The following is a 24972-nucleotide window of genomic DNA, read 5'->3' as shown; positions in this document are numbered from 1 at the left end:
GGAGCACAGGCTCTGGACGCACAGGCTCAGCAGCCATGGCTCACGGGCCTAGCCGCTCCGCAGCATGTGGGATCTTCCCGGACCGGGGCACGAACCGGCGTCCCCCGCATCGGCAGGCGGACTCTCAACCACTGTGCCACCAGGGAAGCCCTGGAACTCTTTCTGCTTGTTAGAGACTGAGTCCTGAAGCCTTAGGGATGGAATAAGGGCAGGATGGCTTTGCTGAGTTTGTTATTTTGAATGGCTATTTCCACTCATCCTTGGAGCTGATGCCAGATTCCTAGTGATTCCAGTGGGCTCTTGGCTGAGGAGGAAGCCAACTCACAGGCAGTCAGAATGAAAGGACAACAGTACCTCACAACTCCTATCTAGAAGCAATTGTCTCATAATAATGCCGGATGTGAGTTTTGTCATTGTTACCAATCCTGGCTGATACAGCTGCTTTGGCTGAATATCCCCTTCATCCGACACCCCATCACTTGTAACTTTCTACAGATGTCCCCTTGGCTGAAGAGATTGGGGCATTCCTGGGAGAGGGAGGCTGTGCTCTCATCACTGGTGTCTGAGTAGCTGTCTTGTTGGCCAGAACTTCCAAACCAAATGCTCTCATCTTCACACCTCTTCCCCAGAAGTCCAGTCTAGACTTTTCAATTGTTTAACTTTGTCTCTCTAAATTCAGGCATATTTACTGGTCAGATGCCAGGAGTCAGCGGATCGAGGTGGCTGAACTTGATGGAAGGTACAGAAAGTGGCTGATTTCCACTCAACTGGATCAACCAGCTGCAATAGTTGTGAATCCCAAACTAGGGTAAGTACTTGAAGGAGTCCTTAATGTTCTAGATATTTTCCACTGGATTCTCAAAAAAATTATATCTTCAATTATTTTTTCCTAATTGTACTGAAATTGTCCTTGGACTTTTTTGAGTGGCACCTATGACTATTTTCAAGAATTATAATATGCCCTAAAGATCACTTAGGACAAAACAGGCTTCAGAAGATGGACACTGTGTCAGGGGAAGGCCTCTGGCCACACTTCTTCCACAGCCCAGTTTGTCTAAAACCCACACATTTCTCAACAGAATTTAAGGATTGACCACCACCTGATGATTGGTTTAGACTAGACATTGCAAAGTGGTGGCTGATGGGCTAAATATGGCCCATACACTTATTGGACTTGAACTTCACAGAGCTTTAAGTGTTTCTTGTTTCTTGTTTTTTTGTAAACTTAGTAGATAACATTTAAATTAAAAATAAATATTTGTATTTTTGGCTTGAAAAATCAGAAGAACTTGTAAAGTTAGGTAGGTATGCCTTCCTTGACGCGGTATTGCCTGGAACTCTTAGGGCTTTGCTTGATGCGGTGTTTGCCCATCACTCTACATTCATAACTGCCCTGTTCCACCCATTTATCTTGCCTGCCTGATCCTTTCTAGGTGTTTAAAGGGTACAGTCCCTGGTCTGCTCAGTTCTTCTACAATTAAGTATTAATTGCATGCAAAGTAATACCTTTTCAAAGAGTTAGAATGTAAGCTCCATGAGGGAAGGAATCTGTTTTGTTCTCTGATACGTTCCAAACACAGGATAGTGGCTTCTCACACAGCGGGCATTCAAGAAATATTTTTTGAAGAATGAACAGCTTTCGTGATTATATATTTTAAAAGGTCTGGATATATATCTTTGGACAGGGCTGGCCAGTTTCTATTGGGAAAGTGCAGTTCTCAGGAAGGATAGATCACAGATGCACAGGCTCCCCCCTTTCTCTCCCTGTCTTGTGTAAAGTATAAAAATAGCATAATTTAGGACCCAAGCCTCTTTGAAAACCAGTTGATTTCTCCACTAGATGAAATGCTGCCATGAGGGAACCTTCTGTTACAGGTTTATGTACTGGACTGACTGGGGCAAAGAACCTAAAATCGAGTCTGCTTGGATGGATGGGCAGCGTCGGAAAGTCCTGGTTCAGGAGGATCTCGGTTGGCCAACCGGCCTTTGTATAGATTATGTGAATGGTGACCGGATCTACTGGAGTGACCTCAAGGAGGACATTATTGAAACCATCAAATATGATGGGACCGATAGGAGAATTGTTGCAATTGCAGGTTAGAAATTTCACTTAGAATTTCATATATTAAATAATTAATGTGTTTCCAGCCTCTTTGCCCATTTTTGTAAGAAGGAACCCTAATCTTAGGAGATGCTTCTTATTGTTTCTTAGATACCACTCTGCCCAGCTCCCAGCTGCTGATTTAAATGCAAATGAATCTATTAGCAATTATTAAGCCCTTTTTGTCCTTTTTGTATAATTAAAAAAACCTGCTGTCAGCAGCAGATGTTGAAATAACCATTTCTTGTTAGGTTGCTCTGATAGAGATGGCCATCCTGTGTTCCAATGGTAATCCGTGTCTAACCACTTCTAGGTACATTAGTTTTTAATGTGCTAGATTGCTTTTTATGCACAACTGGAAACATCTAGGAGAGAAGCATTTTGTTTTCTCATCTAAACTCTACAGAACTGCAACAATCCAGCACGTAACAGGTTTTTCTGCTAACTGGTGTCTTATGTTCACAGAAAAAAAAGATCTCTGCCATACAGATTGTTTTCTAAAAATAAAATCAGCAACTTGAAAGTGCACGAGTCCCCTATAATTGGTGTCATTCAGTAAGCATTGATCTATTTTAATTTCTGTCATCTTGATCTCCTGGTGCAGCACACTTTCATGGTCGTGTGTACAGAGAGTCTGCCTGAATGTTGCTGGAATTTTAATGTGTTGCCTAAGAGATTGATCCAAGCAGTTTGACTTCTGACATAAAAGTGGGGCTCAGGTATCTTCTTTTCAGTAACCTTGTTTTGTTTTGCTTTTCCCCTGTGGGTGAACAGCAATGACCCCTTATAGTCTGGACATCTTCGAGAGCCAGTTATACTGGACATCTAAGGATAAGGGAGAAGTATGGATCCAAGATAAATTTGGGCGAGACGAGAAAGAGAAATTGCTGGTAGTGAACCCTTGGCTCACTCAAGTTCGAATCTTCCATCAATGGAGATATAATCAGTCAGGTAGTCACCAACCTTATTTCAAATTAATGGCTATGTTTCTTTTGGAAAATGGTGGTGGATAATAATGGGCTGATCTCCCTGTGCCTGAAACATGTGTGTGTGTCTGTGTGTCTTTATCTGTGTGTATTTTAACCGTTTTGACCAAAGAAGATAAAATTGGAGGTCGAATGAAATGGTGCACACCACCAGCAGATATGGAGTAAGAATACTTCTGTCCTTTTTGCTGCTTGGAGTTGTGGGTTTGTACTCTTAGGCCACAGAATCCAGTAGGTGTCAGACCCCCTGCTAAATGTGAGTTGGGTTGCCAAGTCACATGAGAGGCTTCGTGGACATCAGAAGTCTTACCCACTCTAGCAACTGCAAGGCCAGGCTAGTCAAGTCATCCTGAGCTATGCGAGCCTTAGCTTAAAGCTTAAAGGATGCATTTCTACATCCTCTCTTCTTTCTCATTTTCTGAGTTCTGGATCCTGCTTCCTCAGGTTACCTGTGTTCTGATTCATCATCATTGTGTGGAGTAATGTGAAAGGGAAAGGACATTATTTTTTTTTCCAGTGGGCACATTTTTATTCACTGATGTCTTTAATGATTTTTATTTCAGATATAGGTAATTATATATCAAAATATTCTGTCAAATCTTTTTTTTGGAAATATCTTCCTTTTTTTAAATTAATTTTTATTGGAGTATGGTTGCTTTACAATGTTTTGTTAGCCTACACTGCACAACAAAATGAATCAGCAATTGTCATACAGATATCCCCTCCCTTTTGGACTTCCTTCCCATTTAGGTTACCACAGTGTATTAGGTAGAGTTCCCTGTGATATACAGTATGTTCCCATCAGTTGTCTATTTTATAGAGTATCAATAAAGTATAGTGGTGAAAGGACATTTTTTTAATTTTTTTGCGGTACGTGGGCCTCTCACTGTTGTGGTCTCTCCCATTGCGGAGCACAGGCTCCGGACGCGCAGGCTCAGCGGCCATGGCTCACGGGCCCAGCCGCTCCGCGGCATGTGGGATCTTCCCGGACCGGGGCACAAACCCGTGTTCCCTGCATCGGTAGGCAGACTCTCAACCACTGCGCCACCAGGGAAGCCTGGAAAGGACATTTTTGAAGTGAGGAAAGGAAATAGACTTTTATTAAGTTCTGTATGTCAGATTCTCTCTTCAGGATTAACCCAGACATCTGCTTCTTCAATTAATCTTCTCCCAAACTTATAAAGAGATTTAATTCTCATCTCACAAGTAAGGAAACTGACAATAGGAAAGATTTAGTAACTGGTGCGCCCAAGTCCCACAACCAGCGGACAAGCTTTAAACCCAGAAATGGTTTTTAAACTCAATGCCATTCACCCCAAAGCTCAGCACCTTTCTGTTCTGGTGCAGCTATCAGTGTACCCAATTCCAGATTGCATTCTGTGGCTGTGTGGCCTTTGACAAGTCACCTCCCTTCTGATCCCTGCCTGTGAAACAGATGTGGAGCCTGAGGTCCCCCTGAGTTCTCTGATACTCTGAGAACCTGAATCCGTCTTGACAAACTGAAGTGCAAAACGGAGGCTCCCAGGAGATTACACTGGCGGCAAATGCCTTTTCTAGGGATTAGCCCCCTTGTGTTGCTGGTAGTGATTACCCTTCTCCAGACCTTCTCCAAAACATTCCAGACCCCCCTGATATAATAGCTCTTGTGTCCTAAATCCTCCTGCAGCTCTTATGTTTGCCAGTTTCAAGGGCAGGAGGGGAGAGCCCAGTATACCTGTGGAGCCCCCTCTGGCCCCTGTAAAGAGGACAGCCCAGGAGTCAGGCAGAGGAAAATCTGGAGACTTTCCCTGAAAAGCATCTCAGCCAGCTGATACTCTGAGCCTCCTTTGCAAAGTGTTGATTGATGAGTAGGCCAGAGACTCAGCCCAGCTGTGCCAGGTTAGCATTTACTCTGGACCAATAGCTCTCCAGTTTTAGGGCGTGCCAGAAACGTCTAGAGAGCTTGTTGGACATGCCTTGCTGGGTCCCACCTGAGGGGTTTCTGACTTAATTTGCCTGAGGTGGCCTAAGAATGTGCATTTCTGACAAGTTCCCAGGTGATGCTAATGTTGCTGGGTCAGGAACAACATTGTGAGAATCCCTGCTCTACTCAAAGTGTGGGCCATGGACCAGGAGCATTGGTACAATACGGGGGCTGGTTGGAAGTGCAGACTCTCAAGCCCCATCCCAGCCCTCTTGAATCCGATTCCCCAGGTTATTTGTACGACATTAAAATTTGAAAGCTGTGCTCTAGAGAGCTGAAGAAGTGGTCATGGGACAGGTTTTGAGTGAGGCTTTTTACAGCCATGCCTCGTCCATGGTCACGTTTTTGCATGCATGCATGACAGAGAATCAGGATTATAGAATGTTAGTCTGAGAAGGAATTTAGAGACCACCTAATCCTTGGATAAATCATAATATATGCTAAGCTAGTGTTCAGAAGGCTCTAGAATTACCTGAGATGCTTTTAATGGTAATACTTGAGTTCCATCCCAGAGCAATTTAAATTTGGATTTCTGTGACAGGGCATCAATCATTGTGAATAGCTCCCAGGTGATTCTGATAATCATAGCTCTAAATTCCCTAATCTTGCAAATAATGAAACTGAAGCCCAGAAGAAAGTTCTTTGTGGAGAGCAGGGGTGGAAATCACATCCAGTGTATGCTTTGGCTGGACCACACTTTATGATCTAGCCAAATTTGGGTGATGACAAATCTTGATATAATAATGGGGTCTTACTGACCTTTTAGAAATATCTCAACTTGCTTAGTGCTGATTGTTTTTGAAGTCATGCAGGGCTCTGATGTCACCTGGCCACAACTCAGTGGATGGGCATGTCCTTGGTTGGGGTATTCGTTCCCTCCTCAGAAACTAACCACTGTTTTCTTCTGCTTTCCAGTGCCCAACCGCTGTAAAAAGGTCTGCAGCCACCTTTGCCTTCTGAGACCTGAGGGATACACCTGTGCCTGTCCCCAAGGCTCCAAATTTATAGAAGGAAGTGTCACTGAGTGTGATGCGGGTAGGGACACTGCCTGGGCAGCCATGGGGGCCTGGGAGAGCTCCTTTGCCTTCGTTAGTAGGTTCCCTTACCCGTGCTTCACCTTTTTCAGGAGCATGAAGAATCCCTGTTTACTGGCCTCTTGCAGAATAGAGTGGGGATGGCTAGAAAGAGGGATGGGAGATGTGGAAAATATGAACAGAGCTGAGTGGGACTTAAGGGGCCAAACAGATCTTGTGTTCCAATGATTTCTGAGAATTATTTGCCAAGATCTGCAGAGATTTAGATCCAGTGCCCCTAAATCGACTGTTGTGTTGTCTATAAAGACATTTTGAAGAGTGAGTTTCCTATAAGGCCTCTTCCTCCTTTCTCTACCCCATACTGGATCCCAATCGCCCCAGAATCTATTCTGTCTTAACGGGAGCTCCTCAAGGTGGAGAACCAGGCTCCTGAGGTGAGACGGGGGTGCTTATCCAGTATGGAGGCGAGGCCTAGAGGAGGTTCACTGGTTTTCCCACATGCTCATTTCAAAGTTTGGACAACTGAAAAAGGGCCACGTTTTAAAATGTACCTTATGCTCTTGGGAGATGGAAGTTGGAAGTAAGTAAGTAAGCAGTGGTTTAATTCTCATCCCAAATGCTATAGATGATCTATTCTTGGCAAGACCTTTCTTCAGTGACTCTTTTAAATTAAGGAGTTAATAAGCCATAGGGAGTAACTAGTTAGTGTCCCTAACTAGTATCCAATGCTTGATAAGGGTGTTAGAAAATCATCCTGCAGTTCACTGGTGGCCCATTTTATGGCTCACATCCTTGGGCCCTTCCCCCTGCTTTAGCTGATGGGGAAATGAAGAGGCATAACCATGTTCTGCCATAAGGGGGCGCAAGCGGTTAAACAAGGCACCTCCTGTTGACTTCCCAACCAGGCTGAAAAGTTGGCAGGTTTAGAGCATGAACTCAGCAAGTAAAAACTGCCCCCTCCTCTTCCCCTATCCCAGCTCTTATCCCAATGCTACTGGGGAAATATTGGCAAGATTACAATCTTTAGCAAGGGCAATTTTGAAGGTCTTAAAAAATGAGGAGATCTCCAACCAGCTGTCCATTAAACGGCTATTTATCTGTCTACGTGTCCGTTTATTGATGAATGGATTGCTGATACTTCGGAGCCTTTAGTGAAAGTTTCGGGGTGTGCCTACGTTGAATTCTTGATTTTAACTGGGTTCAAAGAGAAGAATTCTGAAAACTTCAAAAGAAAATGTCAATGTCCTAAGAGATTTCCTTTACCACAATGTCCTTTTTAACTATTAGTATATATTCTGGAGTCTAGTATCTCACCACTGTTTGCGGGGGGGATGCTATAAATTGCCTTTTTTTCCCTCCCAAATGTATGTTACTCCCCAAGACCTTATTGATAAAGAAATTCATCTGACTTGAGGGGAAGGTGACATTTAAAAGGGAGACTAATTAGCTGCCCCACCACATGGGCTCCCCACTCCAGACCTGGGCTGAAGCAGGTTTGCATGGTAGGGGGCTCTGCTGAGCACCGCTGACTAACACCTGTGTGGCTTTCCCTTTCTGCAGCGATCGAAAGTCCTATCATCATGCCCCCTCCATGCAGGTGTATGAACGGAGGAAAGTGCTATTTTGATGAGAATGACCTCCCCAAATGCAAGTAAGTCTGAATGCTGTAGGTCTTGCATCTTCTGGGGGGGAATTTGAGACCTCAAAGTAGCCAGAAAAACAAGTACAAGAACCTTGCCAGTTCGCTAATTTTCACATCATAACCAGCTTGCCCTCCAATGGGGGAGTCCACAGAGAACTAAGGCAGTGCTTCTCAAACTATAATGTGTGTTAGAATCACCTGGGGCTCTGGAAAAAATGCCCATCTCATTTACAGGGATTCTGCATTTCTGACAAGCTCCCGGGAGATGCCACAGAACTGTGGGCCACGCTTTGGGGAGCAATGAGTTAGAGAAGTGACAACCCCATTTTCCTACTCACCTCAGATTACTAATTATAATTGGATTGTGGGAGAGCAGCTGTCAGCAGAGCTGTTACAGTGCTAGGTGCTCACAAGGGGCAGAGACTGGGCTAAAGATTTGGAGAGCAGAGAATTAAAAAGAAAGCTCTTAATATGGAGAAAGATGATATTTAATGAAAGCATGTCAAAGGAAAGAACACAATGAAGGTTTCTAGTTCCACTCTCCAAGGAGGAATTCCATAGATTAGAGAAGACACCAATAGGTTTATTTGTTGAGGCTGATTCTGTAGAATCAGAATTCTATTCTGTAGAATACCACAGGTATTCCCTCAAAAGTGAATTTCCACAGTCAGATTCCAATCAGAGCCCAAGAAATCAACAGCTTGTGAATGATTCTTCTTTTCCTTTCAGATGTCCTAGTGCCTATGTGGGAGAATATTGTGAAATAGGGCTTTCAAAAGGCATTCCTCCTGGAACAAGTAAGTTTTAAGAATACGAGGGACATGGGAATGCATCATGGTAACTAAACTGAGTGTTGTCTATATTCTGTTTAACTCAGTTTTTGAAGAATGAATGGTTCTAGCCCCCAGTCCCTATTGCTAAGACTACTGGCTCTTTTCCTTCTCCTCATGTTCATATGTTTGCTTCTTCCCTCTTTGACAGCAGCGGCCGTGCTGTTGACAATCATCCTGATCATCATAATTGGAGCTTTAGCGACTTTAGGATTTTTCCACTATAGGAAAACTGGCTCCCTTTTGCCTTCTCTGCCCAAGCTGTCAAGGTCAGTTTCATTAGGTGGAATATTGATTTTAGAAGTCTGTGTGATCTGTAACCACGTAAATAACTTAGTTTTTCTTTTAAGTTAAAAAAGCATCCTAGGCTGTTCACCTATTCTGCAGAAACAAAAAATACTGAACTTAAAGCAGTCACTTCAAATCACAATGTCTTAATTGATTGCTTCTCTGAAGCCTGAGTACAAATCACATTTTAGAGTCTAAAGGGTTGTATGTTGAGGTTACACTGGAGAACAGCGTCGGCTGTTTGAGGGACCAGGCTTTCTTTCTGCAAGTGCCCAGCTGGTCCTCTCCTCAATCTCAAGCATTCAGGAATGTGCTCGAACATTTCCAGGTCACTAAGGGAATTTATTCCCATACATGATGTGTCAATTCAAAGTGTGAACTGAGCCTTTCATTTAAGGAAGAGCTAGGAAAAGGTACAAAGAAAGAATCCTATTGCAAAAGATTGTTTCTTAAAAATAATAAGACACTGATTACTTCTTTTCAGCTTAAGCAGTCTTAGCAAATCCTCTGAAAATGGAAATGGGGTGACCTTCAGATCAGGGGATGATGTTAACATGGATATTGGAATATCTGGTTTGGGGCCCGAGTCTGCTATTGACAGATCAATGGCGATGGTGAGTTTGGTTTCAAAGTGACTATTTGATGGTTTTCATTTTTACTGTTTTATCAAAGAAACACTTTTTATAAAGAATAAAATTCACCTAGAAAAAAATGAAATACAGTATGCTCCCTCACTATACCAAGTTAGGAAACATTAGGTTTGTTGTAGAAATGTGTCTAAAAACATTAGTAATGAAATTAAAATTAACCCCTGATCTAAGCCACACGGTTGAACTGGAATCATGAACAGTTTTAAGTTTAATTAGAGTCTTAAACAATCTATGTTTTTTGGGAAACGGGAGAGGGACCATGATATTCTGTTTTTATTTGATGACTTTTTGTACGTTTAAAGGAAGAGGCAGGGAAATAACATGTTTCCTAGTCTCATATATTTTCCCACCAGTGTGTAGTGTTGGGATAAACAGTGAAACGTTTTAGAGTCAGTGGTTGGTTCACATCACAACTCTGCCACCTGCTAAGTATGTAATAGTAGGGATGGAGCTTGATCACTCTGTCCCCATCTGTAAATAATCCCTCCTGTGAGGACCAAATACTTTATGAATGGACTGGGATCCACTATGAAGTCTACCATCAGTGTTGGGAAATCATTCCCAGTATTCTGCCTCCCCCCCAATCTTTCCTTTTTGTTCCTGCCTAAAGGTACAATATTATCCCTCCTGTCTTCTTTCCCCCTCTCCCTCTTCTCTTTGCTCCTCTTCCAGACCCCCACCCTTTTCTCTATGTCCAAAGCCAATCACCAAGTGAGTTATTTGCCTTAAGGAGCCATAGAGAACTCAGATAAGGGAAGAGGGTTTCTGTTCTCCTGACCTGAGGAGTTGATGCATTTACGTTACTTTACATAACGGTTTGCCTCATGGAGGCCTTGTGTCTCTGTTGGCTTTTGTTGGAGGTGGGGGGCAAGTTCTTTTTGGGTCAGTTTGACGTAGCACCTAGCGTACCTCCAGGTGTGAAGAGCACATCCTCCTCTGTGTATGAATCAGATCAGCACGGTATGATCTTTTTTTTTCTTTTCTTTTTTCTTTCCCTCCATCAGAGTGAACATTTTGCCATGGACCTGGGGAAGCCGCCCATAATATTTGAAAACCCGACATACACCTCCAGGGACACTGCCGTCAAAGTGGCTCAGCCAACAACAACCCCGGTGAGAAATCACAGTCCTTGCTGTCAGGTTTGGCTGTTGCTGGATCTTGTTCTTTGGGATAATGTGATTTTAGGGTCCTCGCAACCTTCCCTCCATGGAAGAAAGCACACTGGTCGCTTCCTCAGCTTCACTCCCTGCAGTAACAGGACCGACCCAAGGACCGAAGGCCTGAAAACAATCAGAATCCTGGGTTTTGGCAGCCATTCTGGGGGTGCCGACCAAGAGCCTTTTCATCCTGAGTGGCCAGAGCAAGAGGTCTGAGTGCATATTCAGAGGCTCAGCAACACACATATACGGGCTCTCTGTAAATATCTGTGAACTGAATGAGTGGATGGTCGTCAGGTCATTATGCAGAGGTTTGGGGTACTGGGCACACTCTCTGGGTTCTGACTGGTATCACAAGGGTGTGATTTGAGGTGACCTCCCTGCTTGCCCTTGCCATACTTTTCTGGAAAGTACAAAGGTCTTCGAAGTTGATAGGCAGATACATAAATTTCCTTTGATGAGGCCCTATTACTCACTCATCTTTAAGAGGAACAGGGAGATGAGATAGACGTATGGATGAAGGAACAGAACTCTTCATTAGGTCTGGATCAATAGCCCCAGTGTCACCGCCAGTGCCTGTCAACTGTTAGTTAGCCTGTCTTTCCTTTGTCAACGCAGCTAGGGGGGCTTCCCCGGTGGCGCAGTGGTTGAGAGTCCACCTGCCGATGCAGGGGACACGGGTTCGTGCCCCGGTCCGGGAAGATCCCACATTGCTGCGGAGTGGCTGGGCCCGTGAGCCATGGCCGCTGAGCCTGCGCATCCGGAGCCTGTGCTCTGCAACGGGAGAGGCCACAACAGTGAGAGGCCTGCGTACCGCAAAAAAAAAAAAAAGCAGCTAGAGCCTCGGCAAAATACAGTTTCACTGTTAACACCTAAATTTCTTTTGAACTCACAAGGTATAGTACATTTTAATGTAAGACAGAAATGTTTATTTTATGAATAGCTTTCTTAAGATCAGCAATATTTGAATCTTGAAAGCATTTTGCCTGATCCTTTAATATCCAGATAGCAAAACTTTAAGCACATGATAAAGTAGATTTTTGGCATTTTCCCTTGAAATAAAATGAAGCCATGTTTACCAATACATTTCCAAGTTTGAGAAGAAATAAAGTGGTGAATGTAAAAATATAGGAAAAGGCGCGAATTTCTACCCTGTAATTTATTAATTATATATCTTTGGTAATTTGTGCTTTAAGAGGGACCCTCGGAATCACATGAATGTTACAGAAAATATCTAGAGGGGTATTAATGTCATTATGCCTCTTGTTTTAAAAATTCAACCTCTTTCAAGCAGTCCTCTGAAATCAATAATTTTATTCTAAATATCCAAATGTAAAACTCTCAGTTCACCAATGCGTCTGGAAATAATTCATACTGTTCTATTAGGATTTGGCTGCCAATATACAACCAGAGTATCCTTTATCCAAAACTATGGTCAACAGTGGGAGTAAGGGGCCCTGGAGAGCACCGTAGAAGTTGCTATTACTACATGAGAGTGTGACCATTGATGGGTGTATTTGCCTCCCAAGATTAAGGCATCAGATAGACAGCTTAGTAGTTGGTGCTCCTGATGTTGGGGAGACGAGAGTGGTGTTTATTCCTGGACCACAGGGTTGGTCTCATATAATAAAAATGGTGCCTGATCATGTTTGTGGGAGAGCAAGGTGATAAACAGAACCAAAGAGCTGATAAGAAACTTCATAGCAAAAATTCTTTCAAAACTGAATAATGGCCTTCAATATGCACACAGGTAACTGAATCTGGAAATGTGTACAACGAAAACTATGGAAGTCCCATAAACCCTGCTGAATTAGCTCCAGACACAAAGCCAACTTCCCCAAGTGCTGATGAAACTCAGGTAACAGTGACTGACTACTGAAATGATATGGGATTTGGGAAGGACTTTGGAAGTGCTGGGTTTATTAATCCTAGGCAAACTAGAGAGACCCTGATAGGCTCATAGAGCTCAAGATGTGTAGGCAGTTAGTAAAGATAATTTTATCATAAACTGAAAAACTTTCCACTGAGTAAAGCTACATGCTAACACTGAGTTGGTAATGATGTTCCTTGTGACATGGGAGGTAAAGCAGAAAAGAAGGGTAGCCGACTTCTGGACGCAGCCTCTTCAAATCAGAGGCGTTTAATTTGAGATAACAACTTTGTATGAATAAAGTGATGCATATAGAGGACCTTTTCCTTTCCCGTGCAATACAATTTTTCTACAGTGTATGTCTTTGTTCCCTTAATAATGTATGTTGTTTTTAGCTCTACTCTTGTTACCAATGGTCACCACTAGATGGCACTAATTTATACTCTCTTCATCTATCCATCTGTCCATCTTCCATCTAACCATCCAGAGAACATTACTGCCCTCAATGTGCCAGGCACAGTGTTTAACACAGAAGATTAAAAGAAAAAAAGACCACTAGATGGAGCTTCTCTATCTTGTCTGCAGGCCCTTTGAAATTTGTAAACTGTTGTCTACAGAGAGAAATTCAGTAAATAAACTTGATACAAAACTTAATAGATAATATATCATTAGTTTTAACAGACACATAGGAAGCTATCTCAGATATAGTTGTTTGATTCTGGGCAACTATTTTACCTCCGAGCACTAGAGTCTTAATGTTTCTCATTGGGGGCACTATTGGCTTATTGGGAGGGGCAGTTCTTTTTGGTACAAAACTATCCTGTACATTGCAGGACATTTTAATATTCCTGGCCCCTGTCCACTAAGTGCCAGTAGTGTTTTCCCCAATGCATTGTGATCCCAGAAATCACTCCCTCCCCCGCCCCTGGCCCCCAAACATGCTCTCCCAGTTGAGAACAATAGGATCTGGAATGTCTCAGTTTGAAGGTTCTATGACTTCTGTGAAGTAATATAAAGAAACAAAAGCCCAAGGGTAGTTAGAAATCTTACCACTTTTTACAATCCCTATTCTCAAATTGCATAATCTATAAACAAAATTGGTATCTGCAAAGTCATGTTGGATTTTCAGCACCTCACAAATTGGTTCCTGTTCTGCTTGTTTGCGTCAAAATAAAAGTTGAACTAAATTGATGCTAATGAGGAGAGCTTATAACAAAGGTCACTTTGTCCACCTTTTCATATTCCATTTACTAATTCCTTCTCACACACACACACACACACACGAATGTTGTCTTAGAAAGGAATTTCCAGTTTCATATTTTGCATATTTCATATTTTCACGGGACTGAATTTTTTTTCTTTAAGCTACACTGAAAAATTTATTTCGAACACTAATTTTCCACAGACACCAGAATACTTGAATGTCACATATTTGGTTCCCCAAGTCTGACTCAACTCCACAGCAGTGCCAGATCTATTTTATATTCTCAACATTTTTTCTCAGTCCATTTCGAGTCTAGTGATCTTCCCTAGGCAGAGTTCTCTCCCAGCTGAGCAGGAAGGGGAGTGTGATGGAGATGCTTCAACCTCTGACCTGCACATCAGTCATCAAAAACACTGAGAGTCTTTCAAGTGAGAGCGAATGTTTACCAATTAGAGTCCTTTTCTTTCTCATCTCCATCTTTGCAGTACATTGGCTCTTCTTCCTTTTTTTTAATCAGTGGAGGCTGAGACCCTCTAAGGCCTGTCCTCCATGGTACATCCAGGGACTTTTCTATGACCTTTGCCTTCTGGGAACTGAGAGAACAGCCAGGGGGGCTTAAAGCAGTAGAAGCCTTTGGTTAACATGACCCTGGGTTGACCTTAATATGCCAGAGAGGCTCACAGGTTTCTCTTTCATCAATAAATCTACTCAAAGGACTCAAAGAACATGAAGTCCTGTGACTTAGTTCTGTCATTTTCAAAAGTCGTGTCGACATGCATTGGATTTCCCAAGGAGATGACAATGAAAGTCACCCGCACTTCTCTTGTTAATAGTTACTCAGCTCCATGTAGCCATTCCATTCCGAAGCAATGAGTTTTGGCCTTCCCCATTGAAGTGTAGGTTTCCAGAGGCTGGGCTCTGACCTGAGTGTCTCCATCTTGCCTTCGTGCCAAGTAGCTGCTCACTTAAATGTGGGTGAATGGCTTCTTCTACTTCTCCTGTATTCACGTGCTCCCCACTCCTTCACATGTTGGCCCCCTACTTTCACAGAGCAAGAGACAATCCATAAAACATGTGGGCTACCTTAGCTCTGTGGGAGGAGGCTGTTTCCTCATCCCCTGTTCTCTTGTCTCCTTATATCCAGCAGCAGGGCCATGGCCAGCACTGCTGCCATGGGCAGCTTTTCAGCCAGACAGGGGCCACTCATCATAGACTGGGGTGATTTCTCTTTGGGTTTTTCAGTTTTGAGACCTCTGTTTCCTGGAGGCCCTGCCTACTCCTCTATCTACAATTTAGTTAAATGAGTTTGCTGTGACTGCCTTCCCTCCTCTGCAAAAGAGCATCTACCTCACAGAGTCCTTGGGAAGATTACATCAGAAACTTGTAAAGCTCTTGGAATAGTCCCCGACACATAGTAAGCACTCAATAAAGGTTAGTTGTTTTTGTTGCCATTATTATTATTGATTACAGGAGGAAATGATGGAGCGAGACAGAACATGTTTGAGTTGACCAAGGATCAAGACATCGTTTTAGGAAATGAGAGTTACAATCTGGCTTGTTCCTTAAATTTTCAGGCAGCCCCTGAAGAAATCTCTTGCCTGGCTCTGTCAAAGCTTCTAGATACTCTGGGCACAGATTCTGTAAACTGTACACTTCAGATCAAGGAATTTTTCTTTGAAATTATTAGATAAAAAGAGCCCAAAGAGTTTCAGTTACTGTTCAGGGCCCAGCTGAGGAAGAACTGAACAATTTACCGCATGGGCCAGGTCACGTGGTCCCAGGTCCCAAATTGCTTTCTCCCTCTGTGAGAAGAAAACTTAAAACCTAAGCAGAAGGAAGAAACCCACCAAAAAATTCCATTACTGAAGGTTTTCTCTTTCCTCTTTTCACTTAGGCAACAAAGTGGAATATCTTCAAACGAAAACCGAAACAAAATGCCAACTTTGAAAATCCATTCTATTCCGAGGTAATTTTTAACAATTTTTCTCAGCCCAGGCATTCTTTCTTAGTATTAACTTGCTAAATCAGGCATACACTCAGATGATTCTGAGCAAATTGGCCAAGATTTGTCTTCTTCACACAAAACCGTTTCCCATCACGTCGGGGGAATAAATGGCTGATTCCTGTTTCTTTGTGGTCTTAGATGGAGAGTGAACCAAAGGTTGGTGCTGCTGTGACCCCACCTCCATCACCTTCTCCCCCTGATAAGATTTCTTGGAAGAAAGGCCCAAGTCCAACCTACAGTGCAACAGAAGACACATTTAAAGACACCGCAAATCTCGTTAGAGAAGACTCTGAGGCATAGCTGTGCCAGCTATTTAGGGAATAATTAGAAACACACTTTTGCACATATATTTTTTACAAACAGATGAAAAAAATTAACATTCGGTACTTTATTAAAAAGATATTTTTTCCCCTGTACTCCTGTAGTTGGAAATATTTGTGGAAACAATACCTTGTGTGTCTTTTTTATTCATCTCATATTTTTACAAATAATTATCACAATGTACTATATGTATATCTTTGCACTGAAGCTATCTGAAGGTAATGCTATAAATATATTGTATATTTGTAAATTTTGGAAAGATTATCGCATCATTAAATTTGCTAATGAAAGTATTTGCTGAATTGGTTGGTGATCATTACATTAAATGATCCATTGGGACTTCCCTGGTGGCACAGTGGTTGAGAATCCGCCTGCCAACGCAGGGGACACGGGTTCAAGCCCTGGTCCGGGAAGATCCCACATGCCGCGGAGCAACTAAGCCCGTGCGCCACAACTACTGAACCCACGCGCCTACAGCCCGTGCTCTGCAACGGGAGAGGCCACCGCAATGAGAAACCCGTGCACTGCAATGAAGAGTAGCCCCTGCTCGCTGCAACTAGAGAAAGCCCGCGCACAGCAACGAAGACCCAACGCAGCCAAAAATAAAATAAATTAATAAATTCATTAAAAAAAAGAAAATGATCCATTGAAGAAAGGAATTGACTTGGGGCCTTTAGCCATGTCAGAAGAGGAGGCACCACTCATAGTCCCTATAGATTTATCAAGGAAGGGAATCCAGGCCACTCCTGGGTCCGTTTTCACACATCAGCACTTAATGTTCAGTATTATATGTAACCTGTTGAATAGCGTAATGATAGAGATGCAGATAACGCAGTAGGTAGAAAAGCAATTCAGTTCCACCCTTCTGCATGTTTGCGTTGTCTAACCAGAACACTGTCTCCTGTGTGTTATCTTGCTTGCTGCCAAGTCAACACTTTTATTTTAATGTCTGAGAAAGTCCCATGTCATTAAGTGTAAGTGTCCTGCAAAGAGTTTGTATCTAATCGCATGAAATTTCATTTGATGGACCATAGGGTGATTGACACCCTTGCCTGGCATCTCAGGTGGTCACCTACCCTAGAAACTGGAGCTCAGGAGCTGAATTAACTGAAAGTAAATCTGTGTCTTCATAAAGGAAGGTGCAAAACAAATACCGGTTAAGCAAAGCCTCAGCTGGGTTTGTGTTTCTGTGTGTGAAAATTTCCTTATAATGACTATTTATTTCCTCAGTTGAACATGAATAGAAAGGGAAACCGTTCTTATTGAGCCTTTTTTAGGTCCTTGGCAAAATCGTTCATTTTGAGGAGCGTAGCCCTCCTCTTGAATAGCGGCTGTAGTCTCCACAGCGGGAACCGTGGCAGGAATACACAGTTTCCACACTAAGTAGGTAGGGTTCCTGGCTCTCTGTGCTAATATTAATATGGCACATCTTTAAAACAATGAATGAATGAGTGTATGAATGGATGGATGGATGGGTGAAACATGTACTACTGATGATTTTATTCCCGAGTTCTCAAAATATTTTTTGTTCATATTTTGAGTGCTTATTGTAAATTACTTTGACATGGACTTTGATTAGAAAGCAAATGGAAATGATGCTGCTGAAAAATTTCTAATAAATGTGTATTTTATCAGACTTGTTCTGTGTGCTTCATAAGCCCGGGTCATGAATCAGTTGTATTTTGCTGTGCAGAGAGCTTGGGGCTTTGAGTACTAGGCAGCTGGGGAACCAGGAAAGCCCAGGGTTCAGGGAGGGGGCGGGGAAGAGGAGGAGGAATCCACAACTCACGCAGCCCTGACAGGCCTGGTGGGGTGAGCTCAGGAGAGTAAACTGTAGGTTTCTGGGACTTCCCTGGCAGTCCAGTGGTTGAGACTTCACCTTCCAATGCAGGGGGTGCAGGTTCGATCCCTGGTCGGGGAGCTAAGATTCCCACGTGCCTCGTGGCCAAAAAATCGAAAAACATAAAACAGAAGTAATACTGTAACAAATTCAATAAAGACTTTAAAAATGGTCCACATCAAAACATCTTAAAAAAAGAAAACAAACTAGGTTTCCACCTGAACTCTGGTCGGGCGGCCCCCTTAATTGCCTTTCAGAGTCACCCATTTCCCCCTGCCTTTTTCCTTCCTCACACCCTAGGCCCCCAGCCAGTTTCCCATTTCGGATCTAACTGTGATGGGAAAGCAGCGAGCACGGTCACAGCTGGAGAGGGTTTTGTTCAGCCTGGGATTCGGGCTCCAGTGGGGTGCGTGAGACGTATCAGTCCACGAAGTGTGAAGTCAGAGTAAAAGGGAGCTCAAAAATGGTTGTGATTTCCAGCTTTGATATTTGTCTCAGGCCTTAAGCGCAATAAGGAATTATTCTGGGGAATTTAAAAAACGAGAATTAGTTCCCTGCTTAGCTTCATTTGTGGGTCTCCCCAGAAAGGAATCAGAAAGCCTGCTGCTGCGTTTCTGTTCTCTCCCGTGTGAGCTGGCACTTGCGGGTCAGAGCGTCAGTGGGAGGGTTGCCCCTGGTACCTGGTCGGCTCTCCCAGCCCAGGTCCTGCCCCTGCTTTACTCTCTCCATTTGGAGCAGCTGGTGGGAAGTTGTGCAAGGTTGGTGGGGGTAACCTGGAGACAGGGTGCTGTTTAGAGGATGGAAAAGCTGATGTGATTCAGCATCTCATCACATGAAGCAGGAACAATTTTACTAGCAGAAGTGTATAACTGCACAATGTAAGATCACAACCATGAGCAGGTGTGTCCATAGGAAGCTGTCAAATCACACTGGTCACCTGTCCAGGGCTTCCCATTGATTTTTTTTTTTTACTATTTATTCCTTTCTTCCTTCATTGATTCACTCACTCACTCACTCACTTGCCTGTGTTCTTGCCAGCACTCAGTTGCAAGCATATGGACATAAGAGACCACGAGTTTAAGGAAAATATGTGAGAGGAGAACTTTTAGTGGAGAATTCCATCCATTAAATTTTTTTTTTCCTGAATTGGGAAAAGATCACTATTATTTGATTTTTGAGGTGGAGTATCTCAGGCTGGCTCAAAGATGAGAGCTAGTTAGGCCCTGGGGTTAAGGAGTGGTCTGAGGAAGCTGGTTAGAGATGCACATTCTGGAAAGAGCCCTGGCCTCACAGCCTGTAGCCCTGGGTTGTCCTTTGAACTCAGCCTCTCTTCAGTCTTCCCCTCTGCATTCATCAAGGTCACAAGCCACAAGTCATACTGAGGATAACATATGATTATGTGTTTCTTTTTTTTTTTAATTTAATTTTTATTTTATATTGGAGTATAGTTGATTTACAATGAAAAGAGGTTGGACGTATATGAAAGGTCTGAAAAGCCTGGGAAAGGAAGGCCAGCTCTGGAGAGCATTGCCTCGTGCCGCTGGTGGCCCTAAGTTACATGGCCATCGCAAGGTGGGGATCAAAAAAAAAAAAAAAAAAAAAAACACCTGGGTGTGTCAACTCCTGAATTTTACCAGCCTTGCTGAGGACTTTTAGTCACACCAATTCTGTGCCTCTTCCTGGAAGTGAATTCAGAGCATTTCGTATGAAAATCAACCAAGCTTCTGCATTCACTTTGTGTCCATGATATTTTGGAATAAGTGATAGGAGACAAAATAAACAGGTCTCTAGAATCTATTCGACGTCATTGAGTTCACTTAGCTAAGAATATCACCAGTCATAGAATGCTGTCCCCACATTACGCAGACCAGAGAGGAAGGGCTCATATTTCTGTTCCTCTGATAACTAGTGTCCCCTAATGACAGTCATTTGCCAACAGCACAGTTTCCCAACCAATTACTTTCATCGCTGGTGCTGGGTCACACGCCTGTTGCTCATCTCTGAGGCTCAACTGCACCTTCTATGAAATAGAGAGGTGGGCTGTGAACGTCCAGTGTGAAAATGTATGTAAAGCGTGTGTGCAGCCCACTGCCCGGCACAAAGTAAGCCCTGAATCTGCAGTAACCATGATTATGATCATTTCTTAAGTGGAAGAGAGGGAAGAGGTTTTTTTAAAAAGGGAGATGTATTTTTTAAAAGCTCCTTGGTGATTTTAACATGCCGCCAGGGTTAGAACTAATCTAAATAGAAGTGGCTAATCTTCTTTAATTTTCTTTTTTTTCAAATGAAGGATGCTATGGGGGTGGTCAAGATTGTCTCTTGGCCTTTGGAAGAACGCACAGATCTTGTCTGTAATGAGGCTGGAGTGAAGATGATAAAACGGAGGGTCTCATTTTATTGTCACTTAAGGGTAATGAGAAGGCAATAAGGACCCCTGGACGTGAAAGATGGGAAACCTGAGGCTGAGAAAGGGAAAATGCATATTCAGGTCACAGGAAAATGTCCTTCCACAATGAGGCTGGAGTGAAGATGATAAAACGGAGGGTCTCATTTTATTGTCACTTAAGGGTAATGAAAAGGCAATAAGGACCCCTGGATGTGAAAGGTGGGAAACCTGAGGCTGAGAAAGGGAAAATGCATATTGAGGTCACAGCATGGGGAACAGACCCACATTTCCTATTCCAACAATCCAGGGGTGGGACCCTGCACAAAATTCCCAGTGTCCCGCACCCAGCCGTTCGCTGAATTAAAGAACAGGTTGATGGAGGAATTTGTTCTTCTATCCCTTTCCATGGTTCCAGACTCCAAGGGACTTAATTATGTTCTATTAGTTTCCCTCAACCTCGTTGTGGCTGTAATTCCTCAGGAGGCCTTTTGGGGGCCTGGGAAGAGGAGGAGACTGGAGCATCCTGAACCTTCCTGACACGACTTTTACCGCAAGACAGGTAGGATGCAGTCTATTTCCAAGAGTGCAGTTGTATATTTATTGCTTCTAGGTTTTCGTTTGTTGAGTTTTTATCTTTATTTTTTTTTTACACATTCAGAATTTAGAGGATAAGCAACCTCGAGCTGTTCTTGGCAACAGTGCTTTGCCACCATTTTCCAAATCTTCAAGGGACCAGATTCATTCAGTGGAGGGCAATGGAGACTTTATTTGCTGCACAGAACATGGTTCCCCACATTATGGAGGTGGTGCCTAGACTTGGGGTGCGGGGAGTCCATTTTCCTGTCGTCGGCCCTTGCCCAGGGCCTCGTACAAAGGGCTGACACAGACCTCAGTCACATGGGCAAGGAGCCCGTCTCCTGGAGAGAGTGAAGCTCTGACTAAGTGTCCGTGTGACCTTGGGTAAGTCATTTCACCTCCCTGATGGTTAGTAACTTCATCTGGAAAGTGAAGTGGTTGGACAAGGTTATCGCTAAGTTCTCCTTTAGTATTCAATTTCGATGATTTCTCTCTGCTTCAGTCTTCATTTGGAATTTGGTTCAATTCAAAATCACTGCAGCTGTTTCTGTAAGTTCTAAGTCTGTGATAGCAACTTCAAAGAAGACAGATTCGATTATAACTTCTTAGTTTTTATCCTCAAATGCTGTCTCTCTCTAGGTGAGTTATCAAAGAGATGCATTTAAAAAAAATCTTTTTTGTTGTTGTTGAAGTATCTGAAAGCCTGCCTGTCAGTTTCAGGGCTGAAAGTTGCCATGAGGGGTTTATCTTTGCAGGAAACTCCTACAAACTTCGTTTATAGAGCCAAGGGTGCAGGGGCCTTTCATGGGACCCCGGGTCCATAAGGAGTTTCCTAAGGCACATGAAGGGACCCTAGTCAGAGAGTAAGGCTGGTTGGAGGACCAGGAAGTCACCTATGAAGAGCCAGTGGCATCCTGCAGACTTCTGATGAGATGCGAGGCCCATAAATGGGCTCTGGATTAAAGAACAGATGAACCTAGAACTAAAATAAACTAATCATGATTTTCAATTCTTTGAATGTTAAACTTGAATTTATTTTTCAATTGTGGTAAGATACACGTAATGTAAAATTTTAAATTTGGATTTTTAATCATCAGTCTGACATCTGGAGCCGTTTTTGTTTTTGTTTTTCCAAAATGGCCTTAGAAAGCTTCCTGCAATGGCTTTGAAAATCACTGAGGCATGGTATTCCTCCTAATATTCTGACTGTGTCAGAGCCTGTGAAAATACAGCAGGAAACACAGCTCAGCTCAGCCCAGGCCAGCAGGAAATGCCCTAGTCACCTATGTTGGCCACGTGAGTTACTTCTCAGAATGGCTTGAGCTGGGGTGTTCAGAGTGCAAAGCCGTCAGTTAATAACTTAAGCAAATGGCCACCACGCCCTGGTTTAGGAGTCAGCCGTGGCATCTGGGAAGGTGAAATGGGGTTGGAGCCAGGGCTCTTTCCCTAGCTAGCTGGCTGACCTTGCAAAAGCTGTTGAGTTTCTCCAAACTTCTGTTTCTTACCTAAAAAAAAAATGAAGATAATAAATTCCATAGGGTTCTCATGAGGATAGTATTTATTAATTCATTCTACAAATATTGAATGAGCATCTACTAGGTACCAAGGCATAGTATCAAGTAGTAACAATTAACATTTCCTGAGCACTTGAAGTGAAGTATCTCATTTAATTCTGGAAGATTTATACTGGAAGTACTATTTGTACCATTTTACAGATCAGAAAATGGAGGGAGGGGCTTCCCTGGTGGTGCACTGGTTGAGAATCCACCTGCCAGTGCAGGGAACATGGGTTCGATCCCTGGTCCGGGAAGATCCCACTTGCCGCGGAGCAACTAAGCTTCTGTGCCACGACAACTGAGCCTGTGCTCTAGAGCCCATGAGCCACAATTACTGAGCCCACATGCTGCAACTACTGAAGCCCACACGCCTAGAGCCCGTGCTCTGCAGCAAGAGAAGCCACCGCAGTGAGAAGCCCGCGCACTGCAATGAAGAGTAGCCCCCACTTGCTGCAATTAGAGAAAGCCCGCGCACAGCAACAAAGACCCAACACAGCCAAAATAAATAAATTAAATAAATTAATTAATTAAAAAAGAAAAAATAAAGAAAACGGAGGGAGACCACAAATGGGAACATGCTGTTTTTAAAAAAAAATCATGAAATTATATTTCGATAATTATAGTTATAAAATAATTCTATAATTTTGTATAAATTAAAAAACACAATACAACATGCTTTGGCACAAGATCGTGACCTAGGAAAAATTTTCCTTTACTTCCTCCATTTTATTTCTGTGGCTCCTTAGTGACCTATACTGTCCAGCAACAACAGCTATAAGAGTAGGTATTCACTGAATCTTTCCTATGTGCCAGGACCCTTTCTAAGCACTTTCCAAGAATTAACTCATTTAATCCTCCAAACAGCTCTATGAAGTAGATTATTATTATTATCCCCATTTTACAGATGAGGAGACTGAGGTAAGAGAGGTTAAATAACTTGCACAAGGTCTTATAGGTATTAAGTATTGGATCTGGGACCCCACCTCAGTCTAGTCCCTGAGTCCACACTCCACACCATTGTGCCACACTGAGTCCTCACATAGGCAGGCAAGGAAATATCCTGCCCTACCAGCCCTGACTTAACTCCCTCTCCATCCCCTTCCCACTCTGCCCTGACTGTCCAACAGCTTCCTAGTCTTAAAAACCTTTCCAAACTCCTGGGCTTCCCTGGTGGCACAGTGGTTGGGAGTTCCCCTGCCGATGCGAGGGACGTGGGTTCGTGCCCCGGTCCGGGAGGATCCGTGGCAAAAAAAACCTTTCCAAACTCCTATCAAAACTTCCTGTCCAAAGGAAGCCTTCAGTGACTTTTATTCTACTGAGGGCATGTCAATGCTTTCTGGACCCTGTGGGTTAGTGTCTTGACTTCAGTTAATGCTAATGCAATTTAATAAGAACCCTTGGAGGAGAGGGCTCTGGTCACATGAGGGAACTCTTTGGGCTGGACTGGCTCCTGGGTGCTCCTTCCCCAGTTGGGTGCTGGCTTCTCTCCCTATGAAGGGCCACGCCAGCCCCGCCCACCTGTGCCATCCAGCATTAACCTTTTCTTCACGCAGTCATTAGCATTTAAGTATATAATGAACCAACACCTTGATTTATTCTGCAGAGAAATAAACCTGCCAGGACAGGCTGAATATTCCTGGTGTGTCTCCTGCTGTGTCCGACCATGAGGCTCTTGTTTCTGAGAAATGATTTGTCTGAGCTCTGTCTCAAAACGGATGGTGGAGTCAAACAGCTAGGACAGCTAACCCTACCCTAAATGTCATTTGTAATTTCCCGGGCAGGGAGGGAGGCTGTGTGTGTGTGTGCATGCGTGTGTGTGTGCGTGCGTGTGTGTGTGTGTGTCTTTCTTTAATCAAGTGAGATTCACACCCTTTTTCTGCCCTCACAGGACCTTCTAAGCTCACCTGCATTCTAGTCCTGGTATACATTTTAATAATCCCTTTTCTTGTCTCTCTCTCCAACCCTGTGTCAATGTCCCAGGGACAATGACCATCTTTCACTCCTCTCTCCATAGCTCCTAACATTGAACCTGGCGCTTAATAAGTGCTGAATAAATGTTAGTTAAGGAAATTAGTGAAAAAAAGTTAAAGGCTAAGGCAAGAAAGAAATCCATCAAATCCTGAGCCTCCAGTGAAAGATACATGACCTCATGAGCACGTTCGTATCCTGTCTACCTCACGGGATGGTTCAGAGCTCATGTGTGTGGTGACTTCGGTCACGATCAGGTGCCATTTAAATTTGTACTTTGACTTTATTCTTCTAAGCTCCTGGGACTCATAAAGGCTTCTTATTGAATAGAATGGTCAAATGTGTGGGCATATACCCTGAGAAAACCATAATTCAAAAAGACACATGCACCCCAATGTTCACTGTAGCACTATTTACAATAGCCAGGTCATGGAAGCAACCTAAATGCCCATCGACAGATGAATGGATAAAGAAGAAGTGGTACATAGATACAATGGAATATTACTCAGCCATAGAAAGGAACGAAAATGGGTCATTTGTAGAGACGTGGATGGACCTAGAGACTGTCATACAGAGTGAAGTAAGTCAGAAAGAG

At 43.3% G+C, this 24972-nt stretch overlaps 1 protein-coding gene across 1 annotated transcript in view; it reads left to right on the top strand.

Moving 5' to 3' along the window:
- Positions 1–16030, top strand: part of LRP2 (LDL receptor related protein 2) — a gene marked incomplete at both ends in the record, with an annotated part of 195384 nt that extends 179354 nt beyond the window's left edge. Inside the window, 12 exons of the mRNA XM_079709604.1 lie at positions 680–808; positions 1876–2096; positions 2876–3052; positions 5966–6085; positions 7645–7735; positions 8456–8523; positions 8708–8825; positions 9329–9458; positions 10499–10606; positions 12402–12509; positions 15620–15691; positions 15869–16030. Coding sequence (XP_079565730.1) covers positions 680–808; positions 1876–2096; positions 2876–3052; positions 5966–6085; positions 7645–7735; positions 8456–8523; positions 8708–8825; positions 9329–9458; positions 10499–10606; positions 12402–12509; positions 15620–15691; positions 15869–16030 — 1504 coding nt within the window. The remainder of the gene's footprint in view (positions 1–679; positions 809–1875; positions 2097–2875; positions 3053–5965; positions 6086–7644; positions 7736–8455; positions 8524–8707; positions 8826–9328; positions 9459–10498; positions 10607–12401; positions 12510–15619; positions 15692–15868) is intronic.
- Between the last annotated feature and the right edge of the window lie 8942 nt (positions 16031–24972).

This window comes from Hyperoodon ampullatus (assembly GCF_949752795.1).
Source record: "Hyperoodon ampullatus genome assembly, chromosome: 8".
Lineage (NCBI taxonomy): Eukaryota > Metazoa > Chordata > Mammalia > Artiodactyla > Ziphiidae > Hyperoodon > Hyperoodon ampullatus.
Note: the sequence above shows the minus strand (reverse complement) of the source record. Positions and strands in the feature narration are given on the sequence as shown.